This window comes from Trachurus trachurus (genome assembly GCF_905171665.1).
Source record: "Trachurus trachurus genome assembly, chromosome: 9".
NCBI classification, from domain to species: domain Eukaryota; kingdom Metazoa; phylum Chordata; class Actinopteri; order Carangiformes; family Carangidae; genus Trachurus; species Trachurus trachurus.
In genome coordinates, this window is record NC_139895.1 from 26,230,405 (window position 1) to 26,251,136 (window position 20,732).

The 20,732-nt window shown below is 41.2% G+C and overlaps 1 protein-coding gene across 3 annotated transcripts in view; it reads right to left on the reverse strand.

The window, feature by feature from the left end:
• Positions 1-8,600, reverse strand: part of trpm3 (transient receptor potential cation channel, subfamily M, member 3) — a gene marked incomplete at both ends in the record, with an annotated part of 137,444 nt that extends 128,844 nt beyond the window's left edge. For all 3 annotated transcript variants that reach the window (XM_083978798.1, XM_083978799.1, XM_083978795.1), the window contains one exon: positions 8,397-8,600. In XM_083978798.1, coding sequence (XP_083834924.1) covers positions 8,397-8,600 — 204 coding nt within the window. The remainder of the gene's footprint in view (positions 1-8,396) is intronic.
• Positions 8,601-20,732: the final 12,132 nt, after the last annotated feature.

Genomic DNA, 20,732 nt, shown 5'->3' on the forward strand with positions numbered 1-20,732 from the left:
GACACATGTTGGTGCGCTCACAACATTTTCACACCGGTTATTTATAATAAAAACTTGTAATGTTGTTTAATACGCAGCAATTAGTGTCCTTTCTCTTTCACTCTGTGCTGCGGTATACCGTGAATTTCCATGGCAACGTAAACATTGCCCACAATGCATCACGGAATCACATGACCTTTCGAGCCCTATAGCAATGTTTTTTAGAATTAAGATATGTTGAAAAGTAATGATTTTACCAAGCAGCAAAAGAGCCAATGCCAGATTTCCTATCTCACAGAGAACACTTTTAAGTGAGAGTCACTGATCTGTTAAAAAAAACCATCCCTCTGAAAACACAAATCACTGAGCCATACACTGTTTCCATAGGAACCAAAAAAAACTCTGCTCTTTTCCGACCTCTGCCTCATAAAGTCACATCACACTCGAGTTCATTGTAATGAGAATCCAACACAATTATTCACACATTTTCAGTTTTGCTTCCCTTGGGTACAGAAAATCCCAAACGACAAATTCAATTTTCAACAAAAGTGAACCTGTTCTTTTTCTTTCAGTGAAGAATTTAAAAAAAAAACATAGTATTTAATGTCCTTGGTACATAAGCATGCTTATATTTATTGTGACAAGAGATTAGAGGTTAATTGGAGCGATTATTATGTTTGCATTGCACTCTATAAAATGTAGGGATATGGGGAGACATTGTTTAAGAGTAATGTCTTTAAAGCAGAAGTGAGTGATATATTTGTGTTAATATAAGTCTTAAATAGTTATATCTTCCGACAGCAATCACTTACATACAGTGTTTGGTCTGAAACACGGGTCTGTCAGTCACTCTGCTCTGCTCTGAGTCGAGGAGAAAACATTTATCGTATCCTACAGTTTTTATCCAATGAGGAGAGAGAACGGCATGCAGGGCTGTGTGTGCAGCCAAGGGACGCAGTGAATGTGGCGACGTAGGAACGAGGACTGTTATGGTGCGTTCAAGGAAACTCGTATTTTTCCGACCGTGAAGTCGTACCAGTTCGATCTGGTACGAGTTCACCGGTCGGAAGTTACGAGTGGCCGTTATAGTGACTTTCACCGGTAAAACAGGTCGGAAAAACACGAGTGGGTTGCCTGGAACGCTACAAAGTCGTAAGTTGTGACTTGAAGCTGTAATTTACGATTTCAAAAGCCTGCCTGGAACGCAGCATTAGCGAAAACGACCGGACCACTTACTTCTGCTTTAACATTGTTCTGATACAGTATATTTGTTGTTCATTTGGAGCCACATCCCCTTGTCAAATGCAAATGCTCAGTGGCTTTCATCAGCTAGTCTAAAATTGTGCCTGCTGTCTCGTAACAAGCATGCAGTGTACAGTGGGTCTTCAAAGATGCACTCTGAGTGCAGTCAGGATCGATAAACAATCATAGACTGTAAAAAGAATGGACGTAGCGTCCGTGACGTCACCCATTGGTTTTGGGGAGTCTGTTTTGTGCCGCTACTACGGGGGTTAGAACCGCGCCATGTTGGATTCTACTTGCCATATTTGGAGCGGTGCGGCCGTTGGCCGGCCGAGAGCCCGCCCACTGGCCTCGTAGCAGCGGTCGCCGGACCTGTCACTCAACGGTTCTGCGCCCTGATTGGCCAGAACTTTAACCCTAATAATAGTAAAACGGTAGAGTTTAAAAAAAATTCACCCCCCTCAGAGTGTGTGCGGGGGTAGAAACTATCGATTGAGACCAAAAAAATAAAATGTACCAGGCTGTAAATATGTTTTTTTAAGCTGTAAAATCGGCTATTTTAACATGGGGCTCGATTGGAGTTGCTCCCTTCTGGAGCCAGCCCCCAGCGACAGCCGAGGGGATTGCAGCTTTTTGAATGCGGAAGTGAGCTTCACTTCTCAGACCGACAACTGCCCCCTTGTAAACAATGAGCAAGGGATGCACATGATTAACAGTTAACCATTAAGAACTTTCACCGATTAACATCATTAGTTAATTTTCTTTCTTTTTTTAAAAGTATTTTTGGTGCTTTTTCGCCTTTAATGGACAGGAGAGTTGAGAGAGAGACAGGAAATGGGAGGCAGAGAGGGGGGGCGGATGACACGCGGTATAGGGCCGCTCGACGCGTGATTCGAACCAGGGCCGCCTGCAGTGAGGACTATAGCCTCAACACATGGGGTGCTCTACCAACTGAGCTAACACCGCCCCATTAATTTTCTTTTTTTAACTAGCTACTTATGTCATCAACTCCTGAGGGCATTGTCAACACGTGCAAACTTCCACTTGCACCTTCAGCCATAATTCGCAGCAAAAGTTTGAAAGAAGGTCAGACGACAAACTTACATGGACATCTGTGCATCATCTGTGAGGATGGCGGCGCTGTGCTCTCCAGCCAGCTCACCTGCAGCTCGCACAGCCGAGCTGTCAGAGAAGCGCTCTGCTATTCCTCTCTCTTTAGCCTGGTGTTTGGCTGCATTTTGTATAAAAAAAAAAAGAGTTCAACGTTGGAAGATCTAACCGCCATCTGAGTGGTGATCAGCTGAGCCAGAGCACAATGGATCTGGCGCTGCACAGCTGTAGCAGCATGTGTGTATGTCATTTATAACATCGGCAAGAAAAATCTCATCAGTTAATGGTTATTAATCGGTTAACCAGCGTCAGTTAGCCTATCGGTCAGGAAAAATTTGCGCGCGCTGGTACACACATGCACTTTTTACACACACAGGGACATGGACAGGTCGCGTTGTGACTGTAATAAACATATGCGCTATATTATTTGTTCAAATTGCTATCCGCCCCCCAACAGACCATCCGACCGTGGGATCCGAGTATCCGAGTAGTGAAATGGCACTCGGATACCACCCAAGCCGAGCGAGTACTCAGATATCGGTTGCAGCCCTACAGTACAGATTCTTTCCTAGAAGAAACACTACCTCTATATAGCATCACTACCAGGGAACTTATTAACACTGTTGCATTGTTTTCACATTTATGATGTATGACATGTATACATGATTTATCATGTTTGTCATACATGACAAACATGATAAATCATTACAAAAATACTCTACAGTATGGCTACTTTAACAATAATATAACACATGATAAGGAACATAGTAACTGATGCCAAGATAACAGTTCAAATGTTAACAGGACACAAACGTGTTTAAATGGATGCATGAATTCAATGCAAAAGGAATCATGTTTAGTCACAACATCGTTGTTTTGTGTCTTCCAATGTTATTGACACTGACACTATTGGGACATATTTTACTAGGATACAGCCCAAGCCTGCCTTTACAAACATTTTAAGCTTTTGAACATTTTTGCTTTCTGTACAGTATTTTGTGTGCCTATCATGCATGTTACTGTGCCTGGTTAGAGTTTTTTTCCTATCAGAACAACACTTTGCACGTTTATTTTGTGAGGCAGGTGCATAAAAGCAGGATGAATGGATTGGAAGTAGTGATTAAAATATCCTGCACACTAACTTCATAGCTAAACCTTTTAGGTCTAGCACCAAGTAAGGAGACAGGAAAGACATGCTCTGGGGCAAGGGTGATCACAGTGGACAAAATGTCTGTTATCAACACTATTGTGATCCAACTGTGACATGAGATGAAGCTTATTACAAACAAAAGCCTTAGGTGATGGTTTGAGCTTCAATGCTTTGACACTATACCATCCTATCTCAAACTGCCTCATGTCATACGTACTGTGCCACACACATTAAAATAGACGCGCCATCAAGCACACAAACACCACACACAATTTAAGCCTGAGAAACATTTTTGTCTCACTGTAAAAAGGGACAGGGAATTTTCCATCTGCACTAAGCAGAAGGACTCTATGATCACAGATGGCTTCATGAAGTACAGGGCATTCACATGGCAATCAATAAGAAAGCAAAGTGGGACAAAAGCCTGTGATCAACCACTCAGTCTCGACAGACTTGCACATTTGAAGAAAAGTAGGGCAGTAGGAGTGCAAAGATGAGTTACTGTATGGCTATACTGATTCAAAACCATAGTGCGTTCAAAAATATTAAGTAATTATTTGTATGAAGTCCCTCCCTGGATTGACAAGTTTGATTCTATATACAGTATATATACACACCATAGATGACCATTTAGTAGCCCGGGCGTTTAATATGCTAAATCGACTTGGAGCCCAGGCGTTTATAAGAACCAGGCGCGTATTTGCAACAGGCTACAATTTATTTTTGCAATGAGCAGCACCAGACCATCATGCAAAGAACAAGGAGCTCACCATAGCACCACTGGAACAAAACTACTTTTTCCCCCGACGCATCTTTATTGACATCAGACAATAAAGAAAAAGACAGTTTGTCTGTGTAACCGCGACACAGGGAGCTGATCAGAGCAGTGTTATGAATGATAACGGAAGGGGGGGGTCGATCACGGTAATTTCAACACTGTACATTAGCGCATTTATCTATATCCCTATATCCCTCAGTCTAGCGCGCCTGTGTGTGTGTGTGTGTGTGTGTGTGTGTGTGTGTGTGTGTGTGTGTGTGTGTGTGTGTGTGTGTGTGTGTGTGTGTGTGTGTGTGTGTGTGTGTGTGTGTGTGTGTGTGTGTGTGTGTGTGTGTGTGTGTGTGCGCCTGCATGCGAGAGAGAGAGAGTGAGAGGAGGGGCTGACTGACAGAGGTGAGAGCCGGTGAAGCGCTGTTAAAAAAAAACTTCTGTTTTCTGTGCAAGACTATGGTAAACACTTAATCGCCCGGGCGTTTAATTGAACCGGCGTTTATTATGCCAAATGAGGTCGGACCCCGGCGGCTATTAGAGCACAGGCGCGTATTTGCACGCGGGCGATTATTTGGTCATCTACGGTATATATATATATATATATATATGAAATTATGAAATTACAGTTCTTGACAAATGACAGGGTTTCATACATCCTGAAGGGGTTTACTTCTCCGTAACAACAGACTAACTCTACATTATCCTGTTTATTACATTGCTTACGAATGAAATAATTCGTACTGTGGTGTGCTTATGAAATTATGAAATTATGTACTTGAATGTGTGATGTGTGAAGTACAGTTACTGCCATAGGCTATTTTTATATATTTTTCTATCCTTTAAATGTTTTTTTTATTGTGTTATTATGTGTTCTGATGTTGTGAGACATGTCTATGGTGGTGAAACCAAAGAGGAATTTCCACTCTGTGGATAATAAAGTTTTCGTATTCGTATTCGTAATTAGAGACGTAATGTTGATAAAAATCTGAAACTTCTTCGCTGTTTTGCTCACCGGTCGTGTGCATTTGTTTTCAACAAAGCCTTTGATAATTAATCAGTAGATTGATGGATTATCATACATGTTACGATGTGCATATTTGTGTAGTCTTATCAGTCCCTCCAGGATTTCGCTGGCTTTTTTTGTGATTGTTGCGGCCTAAAATGCCTGCAATGGTCTGTTATACAGAAATAACAGATAAACAGATCAAATGCAAAATCAGAGTGTAAAGAATCAGAATGTAACCAGCATACAGCATTCAATAGAGCCGTGTAATAAAAAAAGTTAATCCACTCTTTTTGTGAGATTTGTTGTCACAGCCCATAGTGCGACTGCTGTGTGACATCACATGATATCTATGAATGGGGGCAGGAGATGGACTGTGCCTACTGTGACCAATCAGTCTACTGTGAAAAAGCTATCATCACTCTGACAACTGACAATTTGTAAGCACGTGTACTTATGGTCCATTGTAAAAAAAAAAACATAAGTGACTGACACTTCCCTGAATCAGCTGGCTCTGATGCCCCTGCAGCACAGAATGCATGTCTCCTACCAAACTAAACCTAACCTGTGAGTGTGCATATTACAGTCATTTTATTTCTGAATTTTATCAAGCTGCATTTAGAATATTTAATTAAAAAATATAAATAATTATCAATTATTTATTCATCTTTCTTGCAGATAACTAAACAAAGTCAGATTTTTCAGGGAGGAACAGCATCATATCCCAACGGTAACATAGAGACTTCCACAGTGGATTTAAAGTGACTAACTTAAATCCAGTGTGCTGAATTTTCTTGAAGCTCTTCTCCCTCACTGCATCTGTCTTAGCCTCTAATTCTCCTTGTCTTTCACCCATTTCTGCACTATCACTAAGTGCTGGATACTCAAAGTACTTGTGGAATAATTCTCCATTTCTCAATCTCTCCCCTAATTTCCACCTTTCACGCTCAGTCTCAGTAATTCAGTCAGTGACACAGACACACACACACACACATTAGAAATTACTAATGATTCAAAGTGTCTAATGATTTGAGACAAGTAGTTGTGTTGTGGTAGTATCACTCTGTGTTTCATATCCAAGCAACACAAATCTCAGAGGACTAAGCTTACCTCCTCTTTCTGCACACAGTCACACACACAAACATAAACACAGCTAGCGACTTAGACGGGAACATACACACATTTTGATCCAGATTCAAAACGAATAGTTATATCTTTGTCCCGAATCACATGTGCGACAAAACAGACAGCACACTCCCTTACTCTAAGTACTGCCATATAAAAAAAACAAAAAAACAATTCCTCTGAGATTTCTATATCAAAAGTTAGGTCTTAGATTAGGGGTTAGATGAACATTCAAGACATTAATGTCGAAAAAGCAACGATATAAACACTCACGCTGGTCCTCAGTACGTAGCAAGTACAAGAACACACACACATTTATTGTTAAAGCAGAGCTGCGGTAGAATGTTTGATTTGTAATTTATTTATTGATGAGTTTATGTTAATGTTGATGACTGGCAGTGAGGTCTTATCAATAAAACTGCACTTTCCACATTTGATGTTTTTATTTTTCTGAAAAATGCTTGGCTTTTACCGAACCCGTAGTCATATTGTATCATATCGATATCGGGATATCTGGCATGAATATCGAGATATGAAATTTCGTTCAACGTATCAAAAGTGTGTGCGCAATACAAAATAGTAATGGTTACCGGGGCACAACTGAAAAAACAGAAACGGATCTCGGATCACCAATCATGCATATCTCTGTCTCCCACACATCTCCCAGCTCTGATATCTCTGCCAAATATCACCCCAGAGATTGGCTAAGTGTGATAGTCGATGAGCATCAGCTAGCAGTCAGCTTCAGTTATTCTGACCTTGATCCATAAACATCAGTGAAGTTCTACATTTCAAAAATAGAGTGGATGAGACCACTGAGCCTCCTAATACAGATCCCACAGAACTTTTTCCCTGTTGCCTTGCGGGTGTTGCCAAGAGACAGACTACAAGCACCTAGCACCTTGAAGCTGGGGAAGGTGCAGAAAACATATTGAAAGTGCAGTGTTTACTTTCTAATCTTTTACTCATCCACAAACCACTATAACTACAGATGTGGTTTTTTCCCCCCTGTGCAATAGCTTTACTACAGTAAAGCTATAAGTTGAAGTCACTCCTGAAAGCCTCTCAGCTGTTAATTTCTCTGTTTTGAGTTAATGTAATTTTATTCCCCGGAGGAATTATCAGGAGGAACATTTTTTTGACTATAATATTCCTCAACAGTTTTGTATTTCCTGATATTTGCAGCAACCTTGTTACACAGGATTTCACACTGCGATGTTGCCAGGCACTTGATGCCAGTCAAACCAGCTTGCACAAGCAAACACATGCCCTTTTTTACTTGAAGCGCAAGTTTACTAAATACTGAGACACCAGAATTTTAGCTGTTTTCTCCCCATCTATGAGATACTGACAATGTTCATTACTCTTCTTTGATTCATACATCAGACAAGTAATTTCATAGGTTCACCGTTTCATCCTACAACTGTGCCTTCTATTTCTGTTAAGTATCCACTGGGTTCTGAGTGTCTTTGGCACACTGCTCTATTGGTCATTTTTCTCATTAAATACAGGGAGAACAGACACCATAATCTCCAGTAGTTACAGGTAATGTGTTGTGGTGAGCAGCACTGTACTTTTCATTATCTGGAAAGGTTAGAATTAGTATCTGTGGTAACTTACAATATAATACTTACTTGTAATTATTACCTATAATAATCCCATATCTTCTAGTCAGGTTTATAGTATATAAAGTGTATAAAACACACCCATATATTAAATAACATTCTGTTCTGGCAACAGTACCTGGTTTCCAGGGTGATGGGAGACCGTGTAAAGCTATAACCAACTACACAGAGGTAAAAATAGCATATGATATTTCAATTCTTAGTTAAGTTAGTCTTCCAAATTCTTCTATCTCATGTACCCTATAATCCCTCACTGCTGCTTAACTCCCTCCCAGGAAAGGAGCCATCTTGGTAGCAGCATTTCCTGCCCCATTTCCCTCCCAGCACCCAGGCCATTGATTAATCTTTGGGGGAACATGTAGAGGGGGCCTGTGTATCCTCGAAACATCTTACCGGTGGCTGCTGAGAGTTGAGCACCCCCCTCTTGGTGGACCCCCCTCTGGAGCTGAGCCTCTTCCACGACTCTGAGAAACGCCCCCTGGTGGTGGGACGCCCTGGCCCAGATGTCCCGGACGCAACAGATGAATCATCGCGGGTGGAGAATGGCCGCTCCCTTCGTAACTCCCTCCGCTCAGCCCACTTCTTCTTGGAAGCCATTGGTGTTAAAAATTCAGTCGAGGAGATGTGAGAAGTAGGACAGCCACGATGAGTCAAGGAGGCTGTTCTTTAATCAAACTACTGCCACAGGTGGCATCCTCAGTTTACTCTTAACTCTTCTGCCAACTGAATGAGCCTTTCCACTCAGTCTCTGTGTCTCTCCTCTTTCTTCAAGTCTTCTTTTTCACTTAACGTGACTCCCAGTTTCATTTAGTTTTCCTCACTCCTGAGCTGTTGATCAAAAGGAGTGGGACAGCTGCTCTTCACCTGCTTGGCTGCACTCCTGTGCTCCTCTTTTCTTCCCTGTAGCCTTCCTCTGAGAGGGATGAGAGTCAGAGAGGAGAGGTGGCGAAGCAGAAGGTGCTGTCTGCACCCTGTTGCATGTGCTGTTGCTGTGGCTCGGCCGTTGATGCTGTTTTCCCTACTCACAGGGGGAGAGGGAGAGAGAGGAGAGAGAGAGAGAGAGAGAGAGAGAGAAACAGGGAAACAAGGCGAGGGAAAGAAAGAGAGAGAGAGGGAGGGAGGGAGGGAGGGAGGGAGAGAGGGAGGCAGAGAGGAGGGGGTTGGAGGGTACGTTATTCAGATCCGGGTGAAAAGGGTTTCGGGACAGAGGTAAAATAACAAGTTCACAGAGTGGGCAAGGAAAGAACAGGAAAAGACAGCAAGACAGGTTGAGAGAGGACAAAAAGAAAAGACTAGCACACAAAGGCAATGAAGGGTGGAGTGCAGGGTTCCTCTTGAGCAGAGCGCAGAGCTTAAAGCTGAATGAGAGGCACAGAGACAGACACCCTGTTCAGTAAGTCACTCTCTCACTGTGAACACTGTGCCTTGAATACCCTCAGCCACTAAACCTCCATCTCCTCCCTCTCCGCTTCCTCTTGCTCCTTGAGCTTTCATTCACAATCTCGCTTCCTCCTTTTCTGTGCAGGTTACATGCCTCCTCTTCTTCTTTCTCTTGTTCCATGATGTACATGTTTCACAGTTCATGAGTTAAGCCACCTGAGCCCCAGCTTCTGTGTTGCAATTGAAGAGTAAATGACAACATCAGATAACTCTGGGATTTTAGTTGTTGTTCCTCTGGTTTTACTCCTTCTTCTTCCATTCTCTCACCTCTTACGTCTTCACAGGTGCTAAAAGGTATGCCGTTCTGTGGAGTTGTGGAGTTGACAGAATATGATTGTGAGAAGTAGTGAGAAAGAAAATAGTCTTTTTGTTATCATACTGACAGCTTTAAGAGAATCACAAATGCTTTGTTTTTGACTGCTTGGCTAATGGCTAAATAAGTAAGGAAAAATATTCTAGGGCAGGAGAACAAGATAAGAGAGACAGAGTGAGAGATGGACAGAGAGAGAGAGCGAGTGAGATCATGAGACGGAGACAGAGTAAGAAGAGGTGACAGTGTCTGAACACCAGGGACATTGTTGTCGTCGCTCCCAGCAACGACTCACCACCTGGGAGTATGCTGTGTATTTATGTGTGTGTGAGTATGAGTGAGTGAGTGAGTGAGTGAGTGAGTGAGTGAGTGAGTGAGTGAGTGAGTGATAGAGAGAGAGAGAGAGAGAGAGAGAGAGAGAGAGAGAGAGAGAATGACTGAGCAAGTGAGAGACAGAGAAAGTGAAAAAGCAGGACAGACATTCCCCGAAGGATGAGAGTAGGAAGAGGGAACAAGTGACAGTGGGAGAGCAGGAGAACGAGGAGACAGAGACAGTGGGATTAAAAAACACATAGTCACATGTTCTGATCAAACACAGAATGACACTGACTGCAGGGACATTGAAGTCAGCCCTCACTATTGTATTGCACGACAGGTGGTTACGTGGTTAATCTTTTCCTAATTATAATGCATTGGATCAGAAAAGCTAAATGGAAATGTCGAAATGCAAAATCATGGCTGGTGCTGTAAAATTCCTCAGAAAATCAACCGTAATGATGTAATTTATGCAAGATTGGCCTGGCAAGGAGTAAGTTTTGCCACACAACAAAGAAAACAATTTCACACTAGAGCTGAAAACAATAGCCTAAGTCAATTTGCTAATTGATGAAGAATTATGATTTTTCGTCAACTACAAGTCTAGGCCTATATCATGGTCACCTTAGATTCACAGGATCTAGGCCTATCCTCTAAAAAGACAGAATATTTTACAAAATGAATATCCATGAATTTAAACTTAAAACTTAAAGAGACCTTGTCCTTATGGAAATGTGTGCTGCACAGCAGCTCAACAATACTCACATTTCCAATCAGCACAACTCTCCTCGCGGACTGTGTTGCCCATCAGAGATTTAGAGACATCTGTAAACTCTACAACAACAGCTGTTCAAATGCCTAAGTGTGATTATGGTCATTTGATCCATAAAATACAAACGCATTTTTTGGGGAAAACAATAACTTAGGCTAAATATTACAGAGCAATAAATGTTTCCAATTTTGACAGTTTGGTTCAATTTGAACAGATTTCAACTAACTACAATAATTAGCTAGTTGGCTTTAATTAAGTTAAATTGAATCAATCAAAATTTCCAAAGTAAAATTGAAAACAATGTTTTACAATGGTAAAGTGGGCCACTGACAATTATTCTACAGCATAATGCAATCATTCAATTAGATTGTGTTTAAATGATTGTATTTTTGTGTTTAAGGAGAATGTACAGGTACTGTAATAGTAGATATATTAATGACCTTTAACACCAAGTTACTCAGTGGAGGTTAGAGCAGCTTTCTGGAACAGGTGTCATCAATATTAATCAGCTAACTAACGTTTATGCTACTCTTTTGTATGCTAATGGTAAGTTAGCCGGTAGCAAAACCTCGCGGCTAAAACCCCAAATTATTGGCAACAATAAGCGCGGTGCTTATCATAAATACTGTGGTGTGTCGTGTGTATGTTAACTCTTAACTTACCTGTTGGACAGTGGAGGTGTGCGGACCAAACGACGACCAGTCAACATTTTAGCCTCCTGTCACCACTCCATGGAGGAACTCCTTAGCTACGCGTTACCATGCCGTCTGTTTCTATAACTACCGCTATCAGTCACTCGGGTCAAACATTTTCTTTCGACACACCGACCTTTAGCAGAATATCGTGACCTTAGAAATAAAACCGGGCTGCATTCATCTTTTCCCCGTCACCAGTGTGAAAAAAAAACACACCAAACTCCAAACCAAACTTTCTTCAGCAGGTGTGCCACGTGCTGCTGCTCAGGTACAGTAGGACACAGGTGGCTAATCAGTGCCTGTTAGCTTAATTTCAGTGGAGAGTGCGGACTGTTGAAGTATTAGTAAACGTTAATCAAACGTTTCGGTGAATGTAAGAACTGATAAATGTCAGGGCTGTATTGGTGTTGCTACTGCAGCTGTTTTTGTGATACTAAAAAAACAAAACAAACATTTGAACATATTTGAATGAACTAAGGTTGGCAGTGAGAACAAATCCATTTCAGACCAGTTTATGGTAAAACACACACACACAGAGTTATGTACAACTTTTCAAAAGTTTGTGCAATATTTGTTTAACAGTGAGACTATAGAAATTACACATGGTACTGTATCAACAACAAGAGAGAAAAGAGAGAAGCAAATATAGCGCCAAAAATATGTTACAGTAGGCTATTAGCCAGAACTTCCTGTTAATGTAGGCTAGTGTAAAATGGGTACAGAGAAACCCAGTGACAGGGAATGATAAAACATAAACTCTGACAAGCAGACAGGTCAGAGTTGTAGATTTAACCTAAGAAGCTTTGAGAAGATTTCCTATGGTGTATTTTAAGTTTGGAGTCGTCAGTGTGCGTAGTCTACTGGCTGACATCTGCCTCCTTCCTGTTCCTCTGTACCACCTCCTTTCTTTAACATCAAAGATACACCTACACAGGGCCGTGTGGTTGCCATGGTTACTAACCTTAAAACTTAGATCATCAGAGCTTCATTATAATCCCCCCACCCCTCCATGTATCATCATGTGCAGTCATGTACAGTTCAACACTATTATATTCAGAAAAACACACATCCCCCCCACACCAGCAGCGGACACACAACCAGTCACCTGCTAAAATATTCACACACACATACTGTAGTGTAGACTGCACACTAATATCCAACCACCGGATCCTTTACTGATCTACTGACATTTGCCCTCAGGATCATAAGATATGTACTGGTTTCCGCTATTGTGAGACTAACATGTATATACAATGGTGCAACCTCAAATTATTGAATTAATTAAAAACACCTACAGGGTTGCTTCCCTGGTTTACACATACCCTTTTAATTCCAGGTCATTTCATTAACCAACTAACTTTTTTGCAAAGGCTTTTTTTAATTGGCTGTCTGATTAATACCGGTAGTATCTTTCCTCTGAGCTAGTCTAAAGTGTCACGCTCAGATTCGAGAAAGTTACAGAAAAAAAGAGCCAAGCATGCCCCTGCAAACTGAGCAGCCCATTAGCCGTAAGAATAACAAAATACTTGAGAAAAATTACACAGTTAGTTTCTAATCTCAAAAACAAATACTAATTGCCTGACTGGTCCTGAAGTTTGATGATGATCAAAATGTCATTTAGCCATAGACACTGACACAATTATTTAGGATCATTGGGGATGTCTTACAGTTATATTACAGTTATAAGTTATTTATCTGCTGCTGAATACCAGTTTGTCTTTCAGAGCTTAGGTACAGTACTTTTGTCAATCTGAGCATTTAAAATTATTGCACATAAAATCTTATGTACAGTATTTGTGATTTAAAAAGCACTTATCTGACATAGTGAGCAACCCAACACTGACTAAATATTAATATCACAGAAATATTTGCAAATATAGACAAAGCAACTCAGATTTCAATGTTATGCGTATGATTATTCAGCATTTCTGCATGCATTGTAGAAATTTGAATGAACATTTTACCTCTCACATCTCATTGGTTTTTATATGCACTCAGCCGCTTGGTCATGAAATTTTAATATTTTCTTTGTATTTTGTTGAAGGTCCTGGGGAAGTGTGTGTCCTACCTTCAGCTCTGTGCACAGCGGGGTCAGAACTCTTCTGGTGTGCGACTTCCTCGTCATTTTCCTTTGGAGGACGAGAAAGAAAAAGTGAGAGAATATTGTATCAGTTGTTCTTCATAATGTTATGGATGGTCTCCAAAATGTCTCAATCTAATATCAAAACTGGCTAAATTAATAACTTCATCTCTGTATGCATATGAAAATAGATAAACTTTCACTCTTACGGTGATGGCGCTTCAGGTGACAGGCAGGGTTGTAAGTACTTAAATGGCGACAAGGTTTGAAACTTTGCACAATTTCCATGCTGAATTTAGCAACAATATTTTCCTTAAGTACTTTAGATTTTGAAAAGAATGCAAAAAAAAGTTGATCTGAGCATGATTTGTTGTTAGGATACTTGTGGTTCAGGTGATGCTGTGGTTTTGCATTATCATAGTCAGAGTTTTCCTATCCTCACTGTTCTGGCATGGGTTTCCTCCAGGTGCTCCAGCTTACTCCCACAGCCCATGGATATGCAGTTTAGGTTAACTGGGGGTGTAATTGTGTGTGAGTGGCTGTTTGTCTCCGTTTGTCAGTCCTGAGATGGACTGGCCTCCTGTCCATGGTGTCTCACTAAATGTGAAGGGAAATTAAAGAGTTTCACCACTGTCATTATCAGATGCTATGGTGCCAAAGAATTGAAAATCAGAGGGAATGAGATGAAGGACTTTGGACTTTGAAGGATTTGATAGTTTTTTTCCTAATCTAGTTTCCTGCTGATTTTTAATGTTTTCTACAGCACTGCCAAATGTCTTTTTCCCCTCTATATACTGACCACTTATATACCTCATATACAGTAGTCTCTGTCAATAGAGTGAATCCTCAAATCAGATTCACCCAGGAGCTCCAGTGTAAATCCTTATATTCAGTTTTTAATGGCAGGAGACAGGTGTGACAGACAGACACAGCTCTCACCTGTCTTTCCCATTTCCTACACAAACTTCAGAAATCAACTTCTCGAGCTTCATTACAGCCAGTTAGACTCAATCAAGCTGAGCTGTTGTGAGTTCTTTTGCATTTGCTGTCATCTAAACACTTCACAATTCCCATCCACCCGTACCTCCTTGAGAGTTTTTTAATCATTCAGCTGTGAGTGCCGTACTCAGTCTGGTGTGTAGCCACCTCGCTGAAATGACCAAATCAATGTAGATAACTGGTATAATGAATTCAGGATCACCATGTCCTTGAATATGGAAAGTCTGTGACAAATGGCTCATCCAAGTTGTTTCTCCAAATCTGCATTCATCTTTTCAGAGTCACGACCACATTTCTCTCTGTTTACCATTTCCTCAAAGAGCAAATACACATCTGTCCCTTCCCTCACCCCCCTTTTCCCTCATACCTGCAGAAATTGCATGAAATAAAAAAGGAACGACGGCTGCTGTGTTTACCCCACTGATAATTAGCCTCTTTCTCCTCTCATATTCTAACACTAATTACTGCTTCCTCTCTCTGTGCGACAGAAAGGTTGGGGATGCATTTTTAAGCAGGCAGATGCTATCAATAATTCACTCCCAGCATCCACAGACAATATGTTTGTTTTTGTTTGCCAGAATTTGTGGATTTCATTTAAGTAAGCCTCTGTTGTGATTTAGGTACATATACAGATAATACTGTAGTGGAATATTATTGGCCCAAAGCTGCTATTACACTATGTAGTGTGTGATTTATCATTTGTGAGCAACAGTACAACAACAAAAATCAATACATCCCAGAAAGACACAGAGTAAGATTGGAGCTATAGTTTCTCTTCTATTGTTTCAGCCTTTGAACAGCTGCCTGTAAATTCAGCTGTGATAGTAGACGAGCCAAACGCAAGTCAACCTCCTGTAGAGACGTGTCATCAAAACTGTCCATAGCGCTGCTGAAACTCCCACATGTTTCACAGGCTGTTTGACAACAGTCCAAATGACAGCAGCTAAACCATCATATTCTCAATATGTTCACAAAATCATGTGTTTGTTTTTCACAGGTTTTTGTATATGTGTGTGTGGGTGTTGGTGCTGGTTTTCTTTCCAATCTACATATTCACTAATAAAGGACAGCTCATCTGTGTCTGAATAACAGCCAAAAAGTCAGTATAGTCACTCAATCATGGATCATGCGCACGCTCACACATGAGACATTGACAGTTCTCCACTGAGGAAGAACAACCCAGGTCATGGCCAGATCTTCAGCCACTTTTGCTCTGCAGAGATCAAACTCTGAGACATGCACAAAACTGCACTTGGCCTTGAGTTGTCAGCGTGCTACAGAATTTTCTTATGTTGCAGTCGAAGCTTTGAAGGTGTGAGGGAGAAATCCAGACTTCTATTAAGACCAATGATAAAGGTATTCTGTTCTCAGCCTCTCAAAGAAAAGCAAACTTAAAGATTTATGGCAAGACAAAAAAATAAATAAAAGCTCTGTGATTAGGGGACAGAAAATCCCTCAAAGGCTTGTTCTGGAGAACTGTGCCAAATCCATGTTTTATCAGACTAACAGAGAGCAATCTACTGTGGATGATTTATACATGGAGAGCATATGGTTACTTCAGTGTCCAATGGCCAACAGATGGAGGGGCAAAGCAGGGAGACCAACTATCATTTATTTAGCATACCAACAGCCGACCACTTTCTAGCATTGATCTGTCACTACAACTTATATACTGCAATTTGTATCATCACCCAGTTAAAATTCAACACACAATGAATTCCCAGACAACAGTGATTCCTAAAGTTGACGCTTTTGGTATTGGCCAAATCACTGTGTCCCTGTTTCCACTGCTGTAACCCCTCAATTAGGATTTCACCATCCTTTGTAATCACCATTATGGTTTTCCTTTATGTTACATTTAAACACATTCAGCCTGAGCTTTATCTCTAAGAGAGCATTGAAATTCAAAATGGCTTACCACTCTGAAAGCGTCTGAGGCTCCTTTGGGAATCACTTTCCTCCTGCCTTTACTTCACTTGAGTCTTAAACTTCTGAATCTTCTTCTTCAAATGTCCTTCTTTCCTTGACAGACACAAAGGTGTGAAGCTGAGTAGTTTCACGTACAAGTGAGGACACAGGATAAAAAGCCAGATGATTGGAAGGAGAGAAATGGTGACTGAGAGAAGATGGCCGGCTCCAGGAGTCACAAGCCACAGGTGGCCAGGACGTCCCTCTGCTTGTGGAGGTGTGTTGGAAGACAGGGCATGACGCAAACACTGAATGTGTGTGTGTGTGACACTGTCAGTCTCTATTAAAGCACATGTGTAACTCCAGTAGAACCACAGCGCTGAGGACAACGGTCCAGATATTCCACAATCATCGTGTTACAGCCCCGACACCAAAACCAGCCAAACTGCCCTGGAGTTATTAGCATTACAGATATTGAAATAATGTAAAACTCTCAGACACTTCCTGACCGGGTTTGCTGATTTGTTTGAATGCTTGCTAAGTTGTGTCTGTGTTAGAGCCCCGAAAAGTCAGAAAGAGGAGGAGGATGAAGAAGATGCCATCTTCTTGTGTTGCACCTCTCTGCAGAACATCTCTCATTTGGTGGCCATGAAGAGGAAAGAAATGTCCAAGGTGATGAAGACGAAGAGACGGTGTCCTTCTTCCTCCGGGCGATGCAGCGCGTCTCTTCTGCTCTTTCTTATTGGCTGATCAGTCTGTGCCTTATGTCCCACAATAAGCTGGCAAGGCCCTGTGTTTCGGCAGAGGGGACTTAAAGAGGATGAGAATCGGGGTGTTAGTGGGAACTTGTTCCTGCAGATCTGGCTGCTGTCTGGACCTGAGGAGCATCTGGCAGGTAGAACGTCATCAACCAAAGCACCTGAGTCACTGTTACTCTGAGGGGCTGCAGGGTGGGAGACTCAGTGTGTGTGTCACCCCCAGTGATCCAGACCCTTTGAGCATCTCACCAGGGCAGGTTGCTAGGTGAGGCTGGTATGATGCCCAGCCCAAATCCCCACCCCCCTACATGCATGCACATGACGGCACACACACACAGTTTGAAAGGAGCAGGGTTAATGATAGCAAATAAAGAAAAGTAAACAGCGGGTGGCTAACGAGTGCTAATTTAGTTCGGTGCTCGGCTATGAATTAATGAAGAGATCACTTGGATGCCACAGCAACAGAGGGGAGGAGTTGTCTTGTGGGACGACAGTGAGGGGCCTCTGTCAAGCTGCTGTTCGTTTTAGGGTCCTGATATGCCTCTCTGTTGTCTGGAAACATGAGCATGACATGAGGTCTCATTTTGCTCATCCATGACAAATCTTTCATTTCACTCTTCAATATCTTTCCTCCTTTGAAAATTTCTTTTAAAGCAGAGTTTCTCTCCTTATTCCCAGTCTCTGCATTGATCATCCTCCCCTTTGCCTGCTATTTATCTCCCTTTGCTTCGTCCCCTCTCCTGTCATGCCCTGTCTGCACCAATGTAGCTGTGCGATTGTAAAATGGCTAGTCCAATTGGGGCCTGTCACATCAGGTACAAACTGGTACTGATCTAGGCCTTATTCATTTCCACACCACTCCATCATGCAACCATGCATACCTCCAGCACACACACACACACACACACACACACACACACACACACACACACACACACACACACACACACACACACACACACACACACACACAGCAGGGAAAATAAGTATGGAACGCATTAACAGTCTTGCATGGTGAGCGTGCATACATGTAGAGGCCATGGAGGTTGAGTGCATTACTCATTGTTTTGTTTTTTATTAAACAACTGTAGCTGCTAATTCCAGGTCTCTCTAAAGCTCTCTGAGTGCTCCTTGGCTCTTGGACAACTCTTCTGAGCACTCTGTCAGAAATCTTGCAGGAGCACCTGTTCGTGGCTGGTTTATGGTGAAATTATGTTCTGTTCACTTCCGGCCCCAGTGGTGCATTAGTTTAGAAGTAGTCTGTAAACAATGCAGGATGTTTTTTAACAGAATGTTGTGAAGGTCTTGAGAGAGCTCTTAGTAGTAGTAGTAGTTTATTATTATTATTTCTTTGCTTTTACCCATCATCACATGCTTCTTGTGTGACACCTTTGTAATGAGAAACACTTTTATAGGCATTCAATACTCATTTCACTTTAATACACATAACTTCATTTACGGACATATTTTTTTATTTCTTTGTACTTGAGTTGTTTCCGACATCTGGTGAAAATTTCATGTCCAATTACAATGCCCCATTAGAAATATGTTTACTGAGAAAATGTTGATGTGTTAAATACTTATTTTCCTCTCTACATGCTGTGTATATACAGTATATGGGCCAAGAAAAGAATTTGTGAAAAAGAAAAAAATGATTAAAAGAGGCATAGCAGCTTAGACAATAGTTTCACACAGACGTGTAGCAATTATTGGTTACCTGACAGTGAGTAACAGTGAGTGGGTGGTTCTCTTCAACAAACTTGTTATTTCAAATACTGCAAATAAGAAGAGGCAGTCATTGTGGAGAAGGGAGGTGGTGATGATGAGGAGGAGGTTGTGAAGGAGGATGATGAGCAGTTTGGACAATAAAGTGAGAGAATAAAGAGCACATTAAAAGCTTGTTTACCACCATGACCCTAAGCTGCAAATTAAAGATTGAGTTTTTTTACATTAGTTGACAAGTGGCTGAATGGACAGGAATTTTATCTTTAATGGGAAACAATGTCACTAAACCTTCAGCGAAAGAAAGACCATTTTCATCATCTCATTTAACCTGGGCAAGAAAATGGCTGTGCTACAGTATAAACACAAAAGAGAGAGGAAGAAAAACTACCGAGCACTCGACAGACAAACTTGTACACTCATGTATTCATATGCTCTATATACAATACAATATCACAAGATAAAACTTGTTCATTCAGCTGACAAGTCTTTCCATATGTTGTTTTGATAGCTGTGTATGGCTTCACGTGTAACTGAAGAACAAGGACATTACAGACAATCAGTCAACACTGAGCAGAAAATATGAAAGCCTTTCTCTTCATGTGGCCTAAGCCCACACAAAATCTATATCTAATCAAAAAAAAATGCAGTAATGTTTTGTGGTCTGACTGATGGTAAACCCCACTCCAACCCTCTAACGGTTAACCCCTCCATCAACAGTTCAGAAATCAAAAAGACTGAAATATAAATGCACAAAAACACAGAGACCAACACATATTGAGTTATTATGAGATACATTATGACTTAAAATTCGATGAAATGTTTATAAAGAAAGAAGGTTACTGCTAAGTAACTATAGCCTATGTGTTTCAGCCTGTGTATGGCAGGCTAAATACTGAGCAAGTCATTTCTGTGCTTTGAGTCTGGGCCCATGGGGGTTGACCAAAGTTGGTTTTAGGTTGATTACAGAATCAGATGTATCAGTGTCAGCCTGGAGCAGTAGCTCTTAGCAGAGCATCGGGCTCCGATGTTTGGTCAGTCACAACAGACTGAAATCTGGTACTATTTCTCAAGGGAACTGTGATTATCCTGGTTTGGTGACCAGACTTCCTGTCTCAACTTGATTTGTCTCAACAGGCAATTGGTTTCACAGCAAGAATCGGTTTAGTTGAAGATTGAACCTGACAGCACGATTGCTGCCATCACTATCATCATTTTCATGGTCATCACCATCATCATGATGGCCAAATACTTATGGCCTCATTTCTCCATGAACACTCTGGTGCCGTCATAAAACAGATTTTGTTAAAAGCTATAAACATGAGCTGTAAATGCTTTCCACAACTCCTTAGCTGTGACAGAAATCTGCAGATTATGTAGAAATCAACACATTTGAGCTCTAACAAGCCTCTACAAAGTCACTTTACAGCCAAACAGAATGAGCATTACATTTCCCCAAATTAAGTTATCTTTTACTGTTTATAACACAAACAGACGTCCTCTGTTGTATCATTTAGGTCATGTTGAAGCAGTGCACAGTGGACATTTGGCTAAAAAAAAAAACCCATGCTGAGTTTTAGCATTTAAACATCTCACAGCCCCTTTGAATCCCCAAACACAACATGTAGCCACATATTAATTGAGTGAATGATTAAAATACAGAATAAGCACTTTTTTGCAATAAATAACTCCATCGTAATCCCTTTTTTATTGCATTTCTCTGGGCCTGA